This window comes from Cetorhinus maximus, chromosome 10 (assembly GCF_964194155.1).
Source record: "Cetorhinus maximus chromosome 10, sCetMax3.hap1.1, whole genome shotgun sequence".
NCBI classification, from domain to species: Eukaryota; Metazoa; Chordata; class Chondrichthyes; order Lamniformes; family Cetorhinidae; genus Cetorhinus; species Cetorhinus maximus.
In genome coordinates this window covers 50899954-50912848 of record NC_135888.1, presented here as the reverse complement: position 1 = coordinate 50912848, position 12895 = coordinate 50899954, and the positions used below count along the sequence as shown (strand labels likewise).

Below are 12895 nucleotides of genomic sequence, written 5' to 3'. Positions count from 1 at the left end.
CCATAAAGCCAGGATCGCGAGTTGTTGCATTAACTTCCAAATTCCATGAAATTCTAAAAGAGGAATTTGTATTTAGCACCTTTAACGTCATTAATGTCCCAAGATGCTTCACAGGAGTGTGAAAAAGCAAAGTTTGACACTGAGTCACATAAGGAAATGTTAGGGCAAATGACCAAAAGCTTGGTGAAAAAGGAGGTTTTAAGGAATATCTTCACGGAGAAAAGAGAGGTAGGGAGGCAGAGTGGTTTAGGGAGGGAATTCCAGAGCTTAGGGCAAGGCAGCTGAAGGCACGGCCACCAATGATGGGGAATTTAAATTGGGGACGCTGAAGAGGCCAGAATTAGAAGAATGTAGGTATCTCGGAGGGTAGTGGGCCTGGAGGAGATTGCAGAGATAGGGAGGGGCAAGGCCATGGAGGGATTTGAAAACAAGGATGAGAATTTTGAAAGTGAGGTGTTGCTGACCCACAAGCATAGGTCAGTGAGCAGAGCAATAATGGGTGAAAGGAACTTGGTGCGAGTAAGGACACAGCTCAAAATATTTTGGATGACCTCAAGCTTACCGAGGGTAGACTCTGGGAGTTTGATCAGGTGTCCGTAGGAATAGTCCAGTCTAGAGATAACATGAGGGTTCCAGCAACAGAGGAGCTGAGGCAAAGATGAAACCGGGCAATGTTAAGGAGGTGGAAATATGCAGACTTAATGATGGTGAGAAGATGTGGTTGGAAGCTCATCTCAGGCCAAATAGACACCAAGGTTGAGAACAGTCTGGCTCACCCTGAGACAATTGCCAGCAAGAGGAATGGAGTTGGTAGCGAGGGAATGAAGTTTGTACTAGCCACTGAAAACAATGGCTTCAGTATTCCCAATATTTAATTGGAGGAAGTTTCTGCTCACCGGGTATTGCATGTTGACCATAAGGTGATAAGAAATAGGAGCAGGAGTCGGCCATTCACTAACCAAGCCTGCTACACCATTCAATAGGTTCATGGCTGGCCTGATTGTGGCCAAAACTCCACTTTCCACAACCCTGACTCCTTGTCCATCAAACATCTGTCCAACTCTGCCTTGAATTTATTCATTGACCCAGCCTCCACTTCTGTCTGTGGAAGAAAATTCCAAAGAATAACAATACTTGAGAGAAGGAATTCCTCCTCATCTCTGGGAGAATGTTTAGTTTTAATCTGTGTCCTGTGGTTCTAGATGCCCCTTGAGAGGATCACCTGCCCCCTCAGAATCTTATACCTTTCAGCACATGGTCATGTAGGTGAGAAATAGAATAGATTCTTGGGATACCGGAGCTAATGGTGCAGGAGCAGGAAGAGAAGCTGTCACCAGTGATACTCTGGTTATAATTAGATAGGTAAGAATGGAACCAGATGAGAGCAGTTCTACCCAGCTGGATGACAGTGGAGAGGGGTTGGAGGAGGATGGTGTGGTCAACAGTGTGAAAGGCTGCAGACAGTTTGAGAATGATGAGGATAGTTAATTCTTCTTGCTCACAGCCACATTGGATGCCATGTGTGGCATTGATAAGAACTGTTTCAGTCTTGTGGCAGGGGTGGAAACCTGATTGGAAGGATTCAAGCATGGAATTCCTGGAAAGACAAGCACGGATTTGGGAGATGACAACACACTTAAGGTCTTTAGAGAGCAAAGGGAGGTTGGATCTGAGGGCTGCTGTATTAGCTACAGTCCCCGAGTCCAACATTCAGTACGATTCACCAACTCCTCAGATACTGCAGCAGTCCATGTCCACATGCTGCAAAACCTGGACAATATTCCAGTTTGGTCTGATACGTGGCAAATAACATTTGGTGCCACACACGCGCAATAACCATCGCCAACAAGAGATAATCTATTCATATCCCCTGGGTATTCAATGGCATTACCATTGCTGAATCCTCACCATCAATATCCTGGGGGTTACCATTGACCAGAAACTGAACTGGACCAGCCATATAAATACTGTGGCTACAAGAGCAGGTCAGAGACTGGTAATTCTACGGAAAGTAACTCACTCTCCAAAGCCTGTCTACTATATACAAGGCGCAAGTCAAGATTGTGAGGAAATACTATCCACTTGCCTGGATGAGTGCAGCTCCTAAAACGCTCAAGAAAGTCGACACCATCCAGGACAAAGCGGTCCGCTTGATTGGTGCCCCATCCACCACCTTCAACATTCACTCTTTCCAAGGCCGACATACAGTGCTAGCAGCATCTACCATCTACAAGATGCACTGCAGCAACTCAGCATTTTGCTTTGATAGCTCCTTTCAAACCCACAGTCCACCACTTAGAAGGACTAAAGGCAGCAGAGACATGGGAACACCACCACCTGCAAGTTCCCCTCCAAGTCACTCACCATCCTGACTTGGAAATATATCGCTGTTCCTTCACTGTCGCTGCGTCAAAATCCTGGAAACCCCTCCCTAACAGCTCTGTGGGTGTACCGACTGCAGAGGTTCAAGAAGGCAGCTCACTACCTTCTCAGGAGCAAATATGAATAGACACAAAGCACTCTCACCCCACGAGTGATTAACAAAAGAACTACAGTCCCCAGTCCCAGGAACCCGGAGTTGCTGTTTCCAATACAGTCCCCAGTCCCAGGAACCCGGAGTTGCTGTATCCAATACAGTTCCCAGTCCCAGGAACCCGGAGTTGCTGTATCCAATACAGTCCCCAGTCCCAGGAACCAGGAGTTGCTGCATCCAATACAGTCCCCAGTCCCAGGAACCCGGAGTTGCTGTATCCAATACAGTCCCCAGTCCCAGGAACCCGGAGCTGCTGTATCCAATACAGTCCCCAGTCCCAGGAACCCGGAGTTGCTGTATCCAATACAGTCCCCAGTCCCAGGAACCCGGAGCTGCTGTATCCAATACAGTCCCCAGTCCCAGGAACCCGGAGTGCTGCATCCAATACAGTCCCCAGTCCCAGGAACCCGGAGTTGCTGTATCCAATACAGTCCCCAGTCCCAGGAACCCGGAGTTGCTGCACCCAATACAGTCCCCAGTCCCAGGAACCCGGAGTTGCTGCATCCAATACAGTCCCCAGTCCCAGGAACCCGGAGTTGCTGCATCCAATACAGTCCCCAGTCCCAGGAACCCGGAGTTGCTGTATCCAATACAGTCCCCAGTCCCAGGAACCCGGAGTTGCTGCATCCAATACAGTCCCCAGTCCCAGGAACCCGGAGCTGCTGCATCCAATACAGTCCCCAGTCCCAGGAACCCGGAGTTGCTGCATCCAATACAGTCCCCAGTCCCAGGAACCCGGAGTTGCTGTATCCAATACAGTCCCCAGTCCCAGGAACCCGGAGTTGCTGTATCCAATACAGTCCCCAGTCCCAGGAACCCGGAGTTGCTGTATCCAATACAGTCCCCAGTCCCAGGAACCCGGAGTTGCTGTATCCAATACAGTCCCCAGTCCCAGGAACCCGGAGTTGCTGTATCCAATACAGTCCCCAGTCCCAGGAACCCGGAGTTGCTGTATCCAATACAGTACCCAGTCCCAGGAACCTAGAGTTGCTGCATCCAATACAGTCCCCAGGCTCAGGAACCCGGAGTTGCTGTATCCAATACAGTCCCAAGTCCCAGGAACCCGGAGTTGCTGTATCCAATACAGTACCCAGTCCCAGGAACCCGGAGTTGCTGTATCCAATACAGTACCCAGTCCCAGGAACATGGAGTTGCTGCAGCCAATACAGTCCCCAGGCTCAGGAACCCGGAGTTTCTGCATCAAATACAGTCCCCAGTCCCAGGAACCCGGAGTTGCTGCATCCAATACAGTCCCCAGTCCCAGGAATCTGGAGTTGCTGTATCCAATACAGTCCCCAGTCCCAGGAACCCGGAGTTGCTGCATCCAATACAGTCCCCAGTCCCAGGAACCCGGAGTTGCTGCATCCAATACAGTCCCCAGTCCCAGGAACCCGGAGTTGCTGCATCCAATACAGTCCCCAGTCCCAGGAACCCGGAGTTGCTGTATCCAATACAGTCCCCAGTCCCAGGAACCCGGAGTTGCTGTATCCAATACAGTCCCCAGTCCCAGGAACCCGGAGTTGCTGTATCCAATACAGTCCCCAGTCCCAGGAACCCGGAGTTGCTGCATCCAATACAGTCCCCAGTCCCAGGAACCCGGAGTTGCTGCATCCAATACAGTCCCCAGTCCCAGGAACCCGGAGTTGCTGTATCCAATACAGTCCCCAGTCCCAGGAACCCGGAGTTGCTGTATCCAATACAGTACCCAGTCCCAGGAACCTAGAGTTGCTGCATCCAATACAGTCCCCAGTCCCAGGAACCCGGAGTTGCTGCATCCAATACAGTCCCCAGGCTCAGGAACCCGGAGTTGCTGTATCCAATACAGTCCCCAGTCCCAGGAACCCGGAGTTGCTGTATCCAATACAGTACCCAGTCCCAGGAACCCGGAGTTGCTGTATCCAATACAGTACCCAGTCCCAGGAACATGGAGTTGCTGCAGCCAATACAGTCCCCAGGCTCAGGAACCCGGAGTTTCTGCATCAAATACAGTCCCCAGTCCCAGGAACCCGGAGTTGCTGCATCCAATACAGTCCCCAGTCCCAGGAATCTGGAGTTGCTGTATCCAATACAGTACCCAGTCCCAGGAACCCGGAGTTGCTGTATCCAATACAGTACCCAGTCCCAGGAACATGGAGTTGCTGCAGCCAATACAGTCCCCAGGCTCAGGAACCCGGAGTTTCTGCATCAAATACAGTCCCCAGTCCCAGGAACCCGGAGTTGCTGCATCCAATACAGTCCCCAGTCCCAGGAACCCGGAGTTGCTGCATCCAATACAGTCCCCAGTCCCAGGAACCCGGAGTTGCTGCATCCAATACAGTCCCCAGTCCCAGGAACCCGGAGTTGCTGCATCCAATACAGTCCCCAGTCCCAGGAACCCGGAGTTGCTGCATCCAATACAGTCCCCAGTCCCAGGAACCCGGAGTTGCTGCATCCAATACAGTCCCCAGTCCCAGGAACCCGGAGTTGCTGCATCCAATACAGTCCCCAGTCCCAGGAACCCGGAGTTGCTGCATCCAATACAGTCCCCAGTCCCAGGAACCCGGAGTTGCTGTATCCAATACAGTCCCCAGTCCCAGGAACCCGGAGTTGCTGTATCCAATACAGTCCCCAGTCCCAGGAACCCGGAGTTGCTGTATCCAATACAGTCCCCAGTCCCAGTAACCTGGAGTTGCTGCATCAAATCTGACATTGATTACCTGATTCAAATCAAAGTTTTCCTGAACTTGAACATTGTCGGTTGCATTCAGGGGGACGGTAGCTCCAGTCCACAGGGAGGTTACAGCAAAGAGCAGCACAACACCACACCTCATTTTCTCTGCTTCTGTTCAAGAATAACAGAATTGACTGACCACATGGAACAACAAGGAGCTGTCTGCCTTGGGATTTCCCAATCCCAGGTTATATAGATGGAGAGTTAGTCAAACATCTACTGTTGATATTTCTTGTTAATAATTAGTCACAGCTCGATGGAGCGACTGAGAAAGGAACCAAATCCCAGAGGGCAGATCAGACAATCTGAATTCAGACCGATCAGACAGTGTATGTGGAGTGTGCAGGGGAGAGGCATTAGAATAGGTGGATAACATCCATTGGTTAGTTATTTCTTGGTATGGTATGTACCATCTGGGAATTTCAAATTCGGAATATTCCATCATTTAGAAAAGTTTGTGAGATTATTGGATTCATTGGGGTTCTGGTGGAAAATGGATCTAGACTTCCATGGAAACATAGAAACATAGAAACTAGGAGCAGGAGTAGGCCATTCGGCCCTTCGAGCCTGCTCCACCTTTCATTATGATCATGGCTGATCATCCAACTCAATAGCCTGCTCCCACTTTCTCCCCATACCCTTTGATCCCTTTCGCCCCAAGAACTATATCTAACCCCTTCTTGAAAACATACAATGTTTTGGTCTCAACTACTTTCTGTGGTAATGAATTCCACAGGCTCACCGCTCTCGGGGTGAAGAAAGTTCTCCTCATCTCAGTCCTAAGTGGTCTACTCCATATCCTCAGACTGTGACCCCTGCTTCTGGTCTCCCCCACCATCGGGAACATCCTTCCTGAATCTACCCTGTCTAGTCCTGTTAGAATTTTATAGATTTCTATGTGATCCCCCCTCATTCTTCTGAACTCCAGCGAATATAATCCTAATCGACTCAGTCTCTCCTCATATGTCAGTCCCGCCATCCCAGGAATCAGTCGGGTTAGCCTTCGCTGCACTCCCTCTATAGCAAGTACATCCTTCCTCAGATAAGGAGACCAAAACTGCACACAATATTCCAGGTGTGGTCTCACCAAGGCCCTGTACAATTGCAGCAAGACATCCCTGTTCCTGTACTCGAATCCTGTGGCTATGAAGGCCAACATACCATTTGCCTTCTTTACCGCCTACTGCACCTGCATGCTTACCTTCAGCAACTGGTGTACGAGGACACCCAGGTCTCGTTGCACATTCCCCTCTCTCAATTTATAGCCATTCAGATAATAATCTGCCTTACTGTTTTTGCTACCAAAGTGGATAACCTCACATTTATCTATATTATACTGCATCTGCCATGCCTTTTCCCACTCACTCAGCTTGTCCAAATCACACTGAAGCACCTCTGCATCCTCCTCACAGCTCACCCTCCCACCCAGTTTTGTGTCATCTGCAAATTTGGAGATATTACATTTAATTCCCTCATCTAAATCGTTGATATATATTGTGAATAACTGGGGTCCCAGCACCAATCCCTGCGATACCCCACTAGTCACTGCCTGCCATTCGGAAAAAGACCCGTTTATTCCTACTCTTTGTTTCCTGTCTGCCAACCAGTTTTCTATCCATCTCAAGACACTACCCCCAATCCCATTCGCTTTAATTTTATACGCCAATCTCTTATTGGGACTTTGTTGAAAGCCTTCTGAAAGTCCAAATAAACCACATCCACTGGCTCCCCCTCATCAACTCTGCTAGTTACATCCTTGAAAAATTCCAGTAGACTTGTCAAGCATGATTTTCCTTTCATAAATCCATGCTGACTCTGTCCAATTCTGCCACTATTTTCCACGTGCTCAGCTATTAAATCTTTTACAATGGACTCTAGAATTTTCCCCACTACCGACGTCTGGCTGACTGGTCTATAATTCCCTGTTTTCTCTCTGCCTCCCTCTTTAAATAGTGGGGTTACATTAGCTACCCTCCAATCTGTAGGATTGGTATCTAGAACGGATACTTCATTTCCAACTGAAATTCACTAGCAATAGATTATTCTTCCAGTATATGACTACACCTTCCAATACTTAGCACCTTTAGCACAGTGCAACATCCCAAAGTCCTTCATGTGAGAATCGATGTTTTTTTAAACCTCCTGGTATCGACCTAGGGACCAGAATGGACAATGGCACCCTCAGGCTTATCGACCATGCAAAGTCCTCCTTACACCTGGGGGATTGTGGGTTAGAACAATGGTCCCACAGATTAGTCATAGTGGTACTCACCAAATCATACCTTATGGAAAATGTCCCAGTCATCACCATCAGCATCCCGGGCATGTCCTGTTCTAGAACAGACCCAGCAGAGGTGGCGGCACAGTGGTATACAGTCAGGAATTGCCCTGGGAGTCCTCAAGATTGACTCTTGATCTCATGCAGCCTTGATGTGTCAGGTCAAAGATGGGCAAGGAAACCCCTTGCTGATTATCTCCTACCACACTGTGCGCCCCACACACACCCTATAATCTCAAACTAAACCCACCTCCCTCACCCCCCAAAACACCCTGCCCAAAGATACTCAATTGTCTCATGGGATGTGGTCACTGTTAACTTGGCCAGCAGTTGTTGCCCATTCCTAATTGCCCTTGAGAAGGTGGTGGCGAGCTGCCTTCTTTAACCGCTGCAGTCAGTGTGGTGTACGTACACCCACAGTGCTGTTGGGGAGGGAGTTCCAGGATTTTGACCCAGCGACAGTGAAGGAATGGTGATGTATTTCCACGTTAGGATGGTGAGTGACTTGGAGGGGAACACGGTGGTGTCCCATGCTGCTCTTGTCCTCCTAGGTGGGAGAGGTTGTGGCTTTGGAAGGTGCCCTCGAAGGAGCCTTGGCAAGTTGCTGCTTGTACAGTGTACACACTGCTGCCACTGTGGATCACTGCAGAATAGGCAACCTTTAACCTGCTCTTGTAGCCACAGTATTTACGTGGCTGGTGCAGTTACATTTCTGGTTCGTGGTGGTTCCCAGGATGTTGATGGTGGAGAATCCAGTGATAGTAATACTGTTTGATGTTCAAGGAGCGATGATTAGATTTTCTCTTGTTGGAGATGGTCATTGCCTGGCACTTGTTTGTTGCAGATGTTACTTGCCACTTATCAGCCCAAACCTGAATATTGTCCAGGTCATGCTGTATGTGGGCAGAGACTGCTTCAATATCTGAGGTGTTGCGAATAGCACTGAATACTGTGCCAACATCAAAGAATATCTCCACCTTTAACATTGTGATGGAAGGAAGATCATTGATGAAGCAGCTAAAGATGGTTGGACCTAGGTCAGTACACTGAGGAACTCCTGCAGTGATGTCCCATAACTGAGATCACATCATTCCTACAGCGCAGAAGGAGGCCATTCAGCCCAACACGTCTGGACTGGCTCTCTGAATTTGCAGTTTACTTAGTGCTGTTCACCAGCTGTCTCCCCGTAACCTTGCACATTCTTCCTTTTCAGATAACAGTCTAATTCCCTCTTGAATGCCTCGATTGAACCTACCTCCACCACATTCTCAGGCAGCACATTCCAGACTCGCTGTGTGAAAAGGTTTCTCTCACATAAATTTTGCAAATTACTTTAAATCTGTGCCCTCTCGTTCTCGATCCTTTCACAAGCGGGGACAGTTTCTCTCTATTTACTCTGTCCAGACCCTTCATGATTTTGGATACCTCTATCAAATCTCCTCTCAGCCTTCTTTTCTCCAAGGAGAACAGTCCCAACTTCTCCAATCTATCTTCATAATTGAAGTTCCTCATCCCTGGAATCAGTCTCGTGAATCTTTTCTGCATCCTCACCAATGCTTTTACATCCTTCCTAAAGTGAGGCACCCAGAACTGGACACAATACCCCAGCTAAGGCTGAAATAAAGACGTATACAAGTTCAACACAACCTCCATGCTCTTGTACTCTATGTCCCTATTAATAAAGCCTAGGATACTATATGCTTTTTTAACCACTCTCTCAACCTGCCCTGCTGCCTTCAATGATTGATGCGCATATACATCCAGGTCCCTCTGCTCCTGCCACCCCGTTAGAGTTGTACCCTTTGTTTTATATCGTCTCTCCGTGTTCTCCTGCCAAAATGAATCACTTCACATTTCTCTGCATTAAATCACATCTGCCACTTGTCCACCCATTCCACCAACTTGTCTATGCCCTTTTGAAGTTCTACACTATCCTCCCCAGTTCACAATGATTACAAGTTTCATATTAACTGCAAATTTTGAAATTGTGCCCTTTACACCAATGTCTAGGTCATTAACATATATCAGGAAAAGCAAGAGTCCCAACACTGACCCCTGGGGAACTCCACTACAAACATTCCTCCAGCCTGAAAAACATCCATTCACCACTACTCTGTTTCCTGTCACTCAGCCAATTTTGTATCCATGTTACTACTTTCCCTTTTATTCCACGAGCTCTAAGCCTGTTGTATCAAATACCTTTGGAAGTCCATGTACACCACATCAACAGCATTACCCTCATCAACCCTCTCTGTTACCTCTTCAAAAAACTCCAGCAAGTTGGTTAAACATGATTTACTCTTAAGAAATCCATGCTGGCTTTCTTTAACTCCCATTTGTCCACGTGACCATTAATTTTTCCCCGAGTTATTGATTTTAGAAGTTTCCCCACCACGGAAGTTAAACTGACTGGCCTGTGGTTGCTGGGCCTATCTTTACCCCCTTTATTGAACAAGGGGCAAATGTTTGCAATTCTGCAGTCCTCTGGGACCATCCCAGAGTCTAAGGAAGACTGGAAAATTATGGCCAGTGCCTCTCCAATTTCCACTCTCACTTCCCTCAGTATCCCCAGATGTATCTCACCCAGTCCTGGTGTCTTATAAACTTTAGGTACAGCCAACCTATCCAATACCTCCTCCTTATCAATTTTAAACCCTTCTAATATCTGAATTACCCCCTTTTTCACCATGGTCTAGGTAGCACCTTCTTCCTTGGTAAAGACAGATGCAAAGTATTAATTTAGTACCTCAACTATACCCTCTGCTCCATGTGTAAATCTCTTTTTGGTACCTCAGAGGCCCTCTTCCTCCTTTTAGCGCCTCTTTACTATTTATATGCCTATAGAAGACTTTGGGATTGCCTTTTATGTTAACTGCCAGTCTCTTTTCATACTCCCTTCTTGCTTCTCTTACTTGTTTCTTCACCTCCCCTCTGAACCTTCTATATCCAGCCTAGTTCTCAATTATATTTTCTACCTGACATCTTCATAAGCACATTTTTTCTTCTTTATCTTAATTTCTACCTCTTTTGTCACCCAAGGTGCTCTGGATTACTTTTGCCCTACCTTTCCCTTTTGAGGGATACCTTGGCTATCCCTGAACTATCTCTTCTTTGAAGATAACCCACTGTTCAGCTGCTGCTTTTCCTGTCAACCTTTGACTTCAGTTTGCCCAACCCAGATCTGTTCTTACCTCATTGAAGTTGGCTTTCCTCCAGTTAATTATTCTTACCCTGGGTTGTTCCCTGTCGTATTCCATAGCCAACCTATACCTTATGATACAATGATCACTGTCCCTTAAATGTGCTCCTACTGACACTTGATCCACTTGACCCACCTCATTCCCAAGAGCAAGGTCTAGCAGTACCTCCTATCTCATTGGACTGGACAGATACAGCTGTAGACAAGTTTCCTCAACACACTTGTCCAACTTACGTCCCACAAGCCAGTTGTGGCCTGTAAAGCTGGCAATGCTGCCCCTGACCCCGTTTTCAAAATTCTGGTCAAACAGGTGAGTCTCAATGGAAGATTCTACATGGTGATGCTCCTCCAATCAGCGGCCCTCTCGCTCCCACATTTGCCGGCTGATAGGCATGCCAGGGAAGCACAGGTACGTCGAGGCTGGAGCCCATGGAGCCAGGTACGTTGAGCGCATGGAGGGGAAAGTTTTGGCAGCCAAGAAGGGCGAAGTTGCGTCAGGACTGTGGAGGAGACGCTGCTGTGGTGAGGGCATGTGGGAGTGAGAGTGATTGAGGGGGCTTGCGGGAGGGGGGCTGCCGAATGAGAGAGTGTGTCTGTGAGTGTGGGGGGGGGGGGATGAGAGAGTGTGTCTGTGAGTGTGGGGGGGGGAATGAGAGAGTGTGTCTGTGAGTGTGGGGGGGGTGAATGAGAGAGTGTGTCTGTGAGTGTGGGGGGGGGAATGAGACAGTGTGTCTGTGAGTGTGGGGGGGGGGGAAATGAGAGAGTGTGTCAGTGAGTGTGTGGAGGGGGGGGTGAATGAGAGAGTGTGTCTGTGAGTGTGTGGGGGGGGAATGAGAGAGTGTGTCTGTGAGTGTGGGGGCGGAATGAGAGAGTGTGTCTGTGAGTGTGTGGGGGGGGTGGGTGAATGAGTGAGTGTGCCTGTGAGTGTGGGGGGGTGGAATGAGAGAGTGCGTCTGTCAGTGTGGGGTGGAATGAGAGAGTGTGTCTGTGAGTGTGGGGGGGGTGAATGAGAGAGTGTGTCTGTGAGTGTGGGGGGGGGAATGAGAGAGTGTGTCTGTGAGTGTGGGGGGTGGGGGGGAATGAGAGAGTGTGTCTGTGAGTGTGGGGGGGGGAATGAGAGAGTGTGTCTGTGAGTGTGGGGTGGGGGAATGAGAGAGTGTGTCTGTGAGTGTGGAGGGGGGGAATGAGAGAGTGTGTCTTTGAGTGGAGGCATAGAGAAAACAGGAAATTATAGACCAGTCAGCCAGATGTCGGTAGTGGGGAAAATTCTAGAGTCCATTATAAAAGATTTAATAGCTGAGCACGTGGAAAACAGTGGCAGAATCGGACAGAGTCAGCATGGATTTATGAAAGGGAAATCATGCTTGACAAATCTACTGGAATTTTTCGAGGATGTAACTAGCAGAGTTGATGAGGGGGAGCCAGTGGATGTGGTTTATTTGGACTTTCAGAAGGCTTTCGACAAAGTCCCACATAAGAGATTGTTGTGTAAAATTAAAGTGCATGGGATTGGTGGTAGTGTCTTGACTTGGATACAAAACTGGTTGGTAGACAGGAAACAAAGAGTATGAATAAACGAGTCTTTTTCCGAATGGCATGCAGTGACTAGTGGGGTATCGCAGGGATCGGTGCTCGGACCCCAGTTATTCACAATATATATTAATGATTTAGATGAGGGAACTAAATGTAATATCTCCAAATTTGCAGATGACACAAAGCGGGATGGGAGGGTGAGCTGTGAGGAGGACACAGAGATGCTTCAGTGTGATTTGGACATGCTGAGTGAGTGGGCAAATGCATGGCAGATGCAGTATAATGTGGATAAATGTGAGGTTATCCATTTTGGTAGCAAAAACAGAGAGGCAGATTATTATCTGAATGGCTATAAATTGAGAGAGGAGAATGTGCAACGAGACCTGGGTGTCTTTGTACACCAGTTGCTGAAGGTAAGCATGCAGGTGCAGCAGGCGGTAAAGAAGGCAAATGGTATGTTGGCCTTCATAGCCAGAGGATTCGAGTACAGGAACAGGGATGTCTTGCTGCAATTATACAGGGCCTTGGTGAGACCACACCTGGAATATTGTGTACAGTTTTGGTCTCCTTGTTTGAGGAAGGATGTACTTGCTATGGAGGGAGTGCAGCGAAGGTTTATCCGTCTGATTCCTGGGATGGCGG

At 48.3% G+C, this 12895-nt stretch overlaps 1 protein-coding gene across 1 annotated transcript in view; it reads right to left on the bottom strand.

The window, feature by feature from the left end:
* The window catches only part of LOC144685320 (papilin-like), a 260238-nt gene that overhangs the window by 58419 nt on the left and 188924 nt on the right, over positions 1-12895 (bottom strand). Inside the window, exon 21 of the mRNA XM_078549730.1 lies at positions 5230-5356. Coding sequence (XP_078405856.1) covers positions 5230-5356 — 127 coding nt within the window. The remainder of the gene's footprint in view (positions 1-5229; positions 5357-12895) is intronic.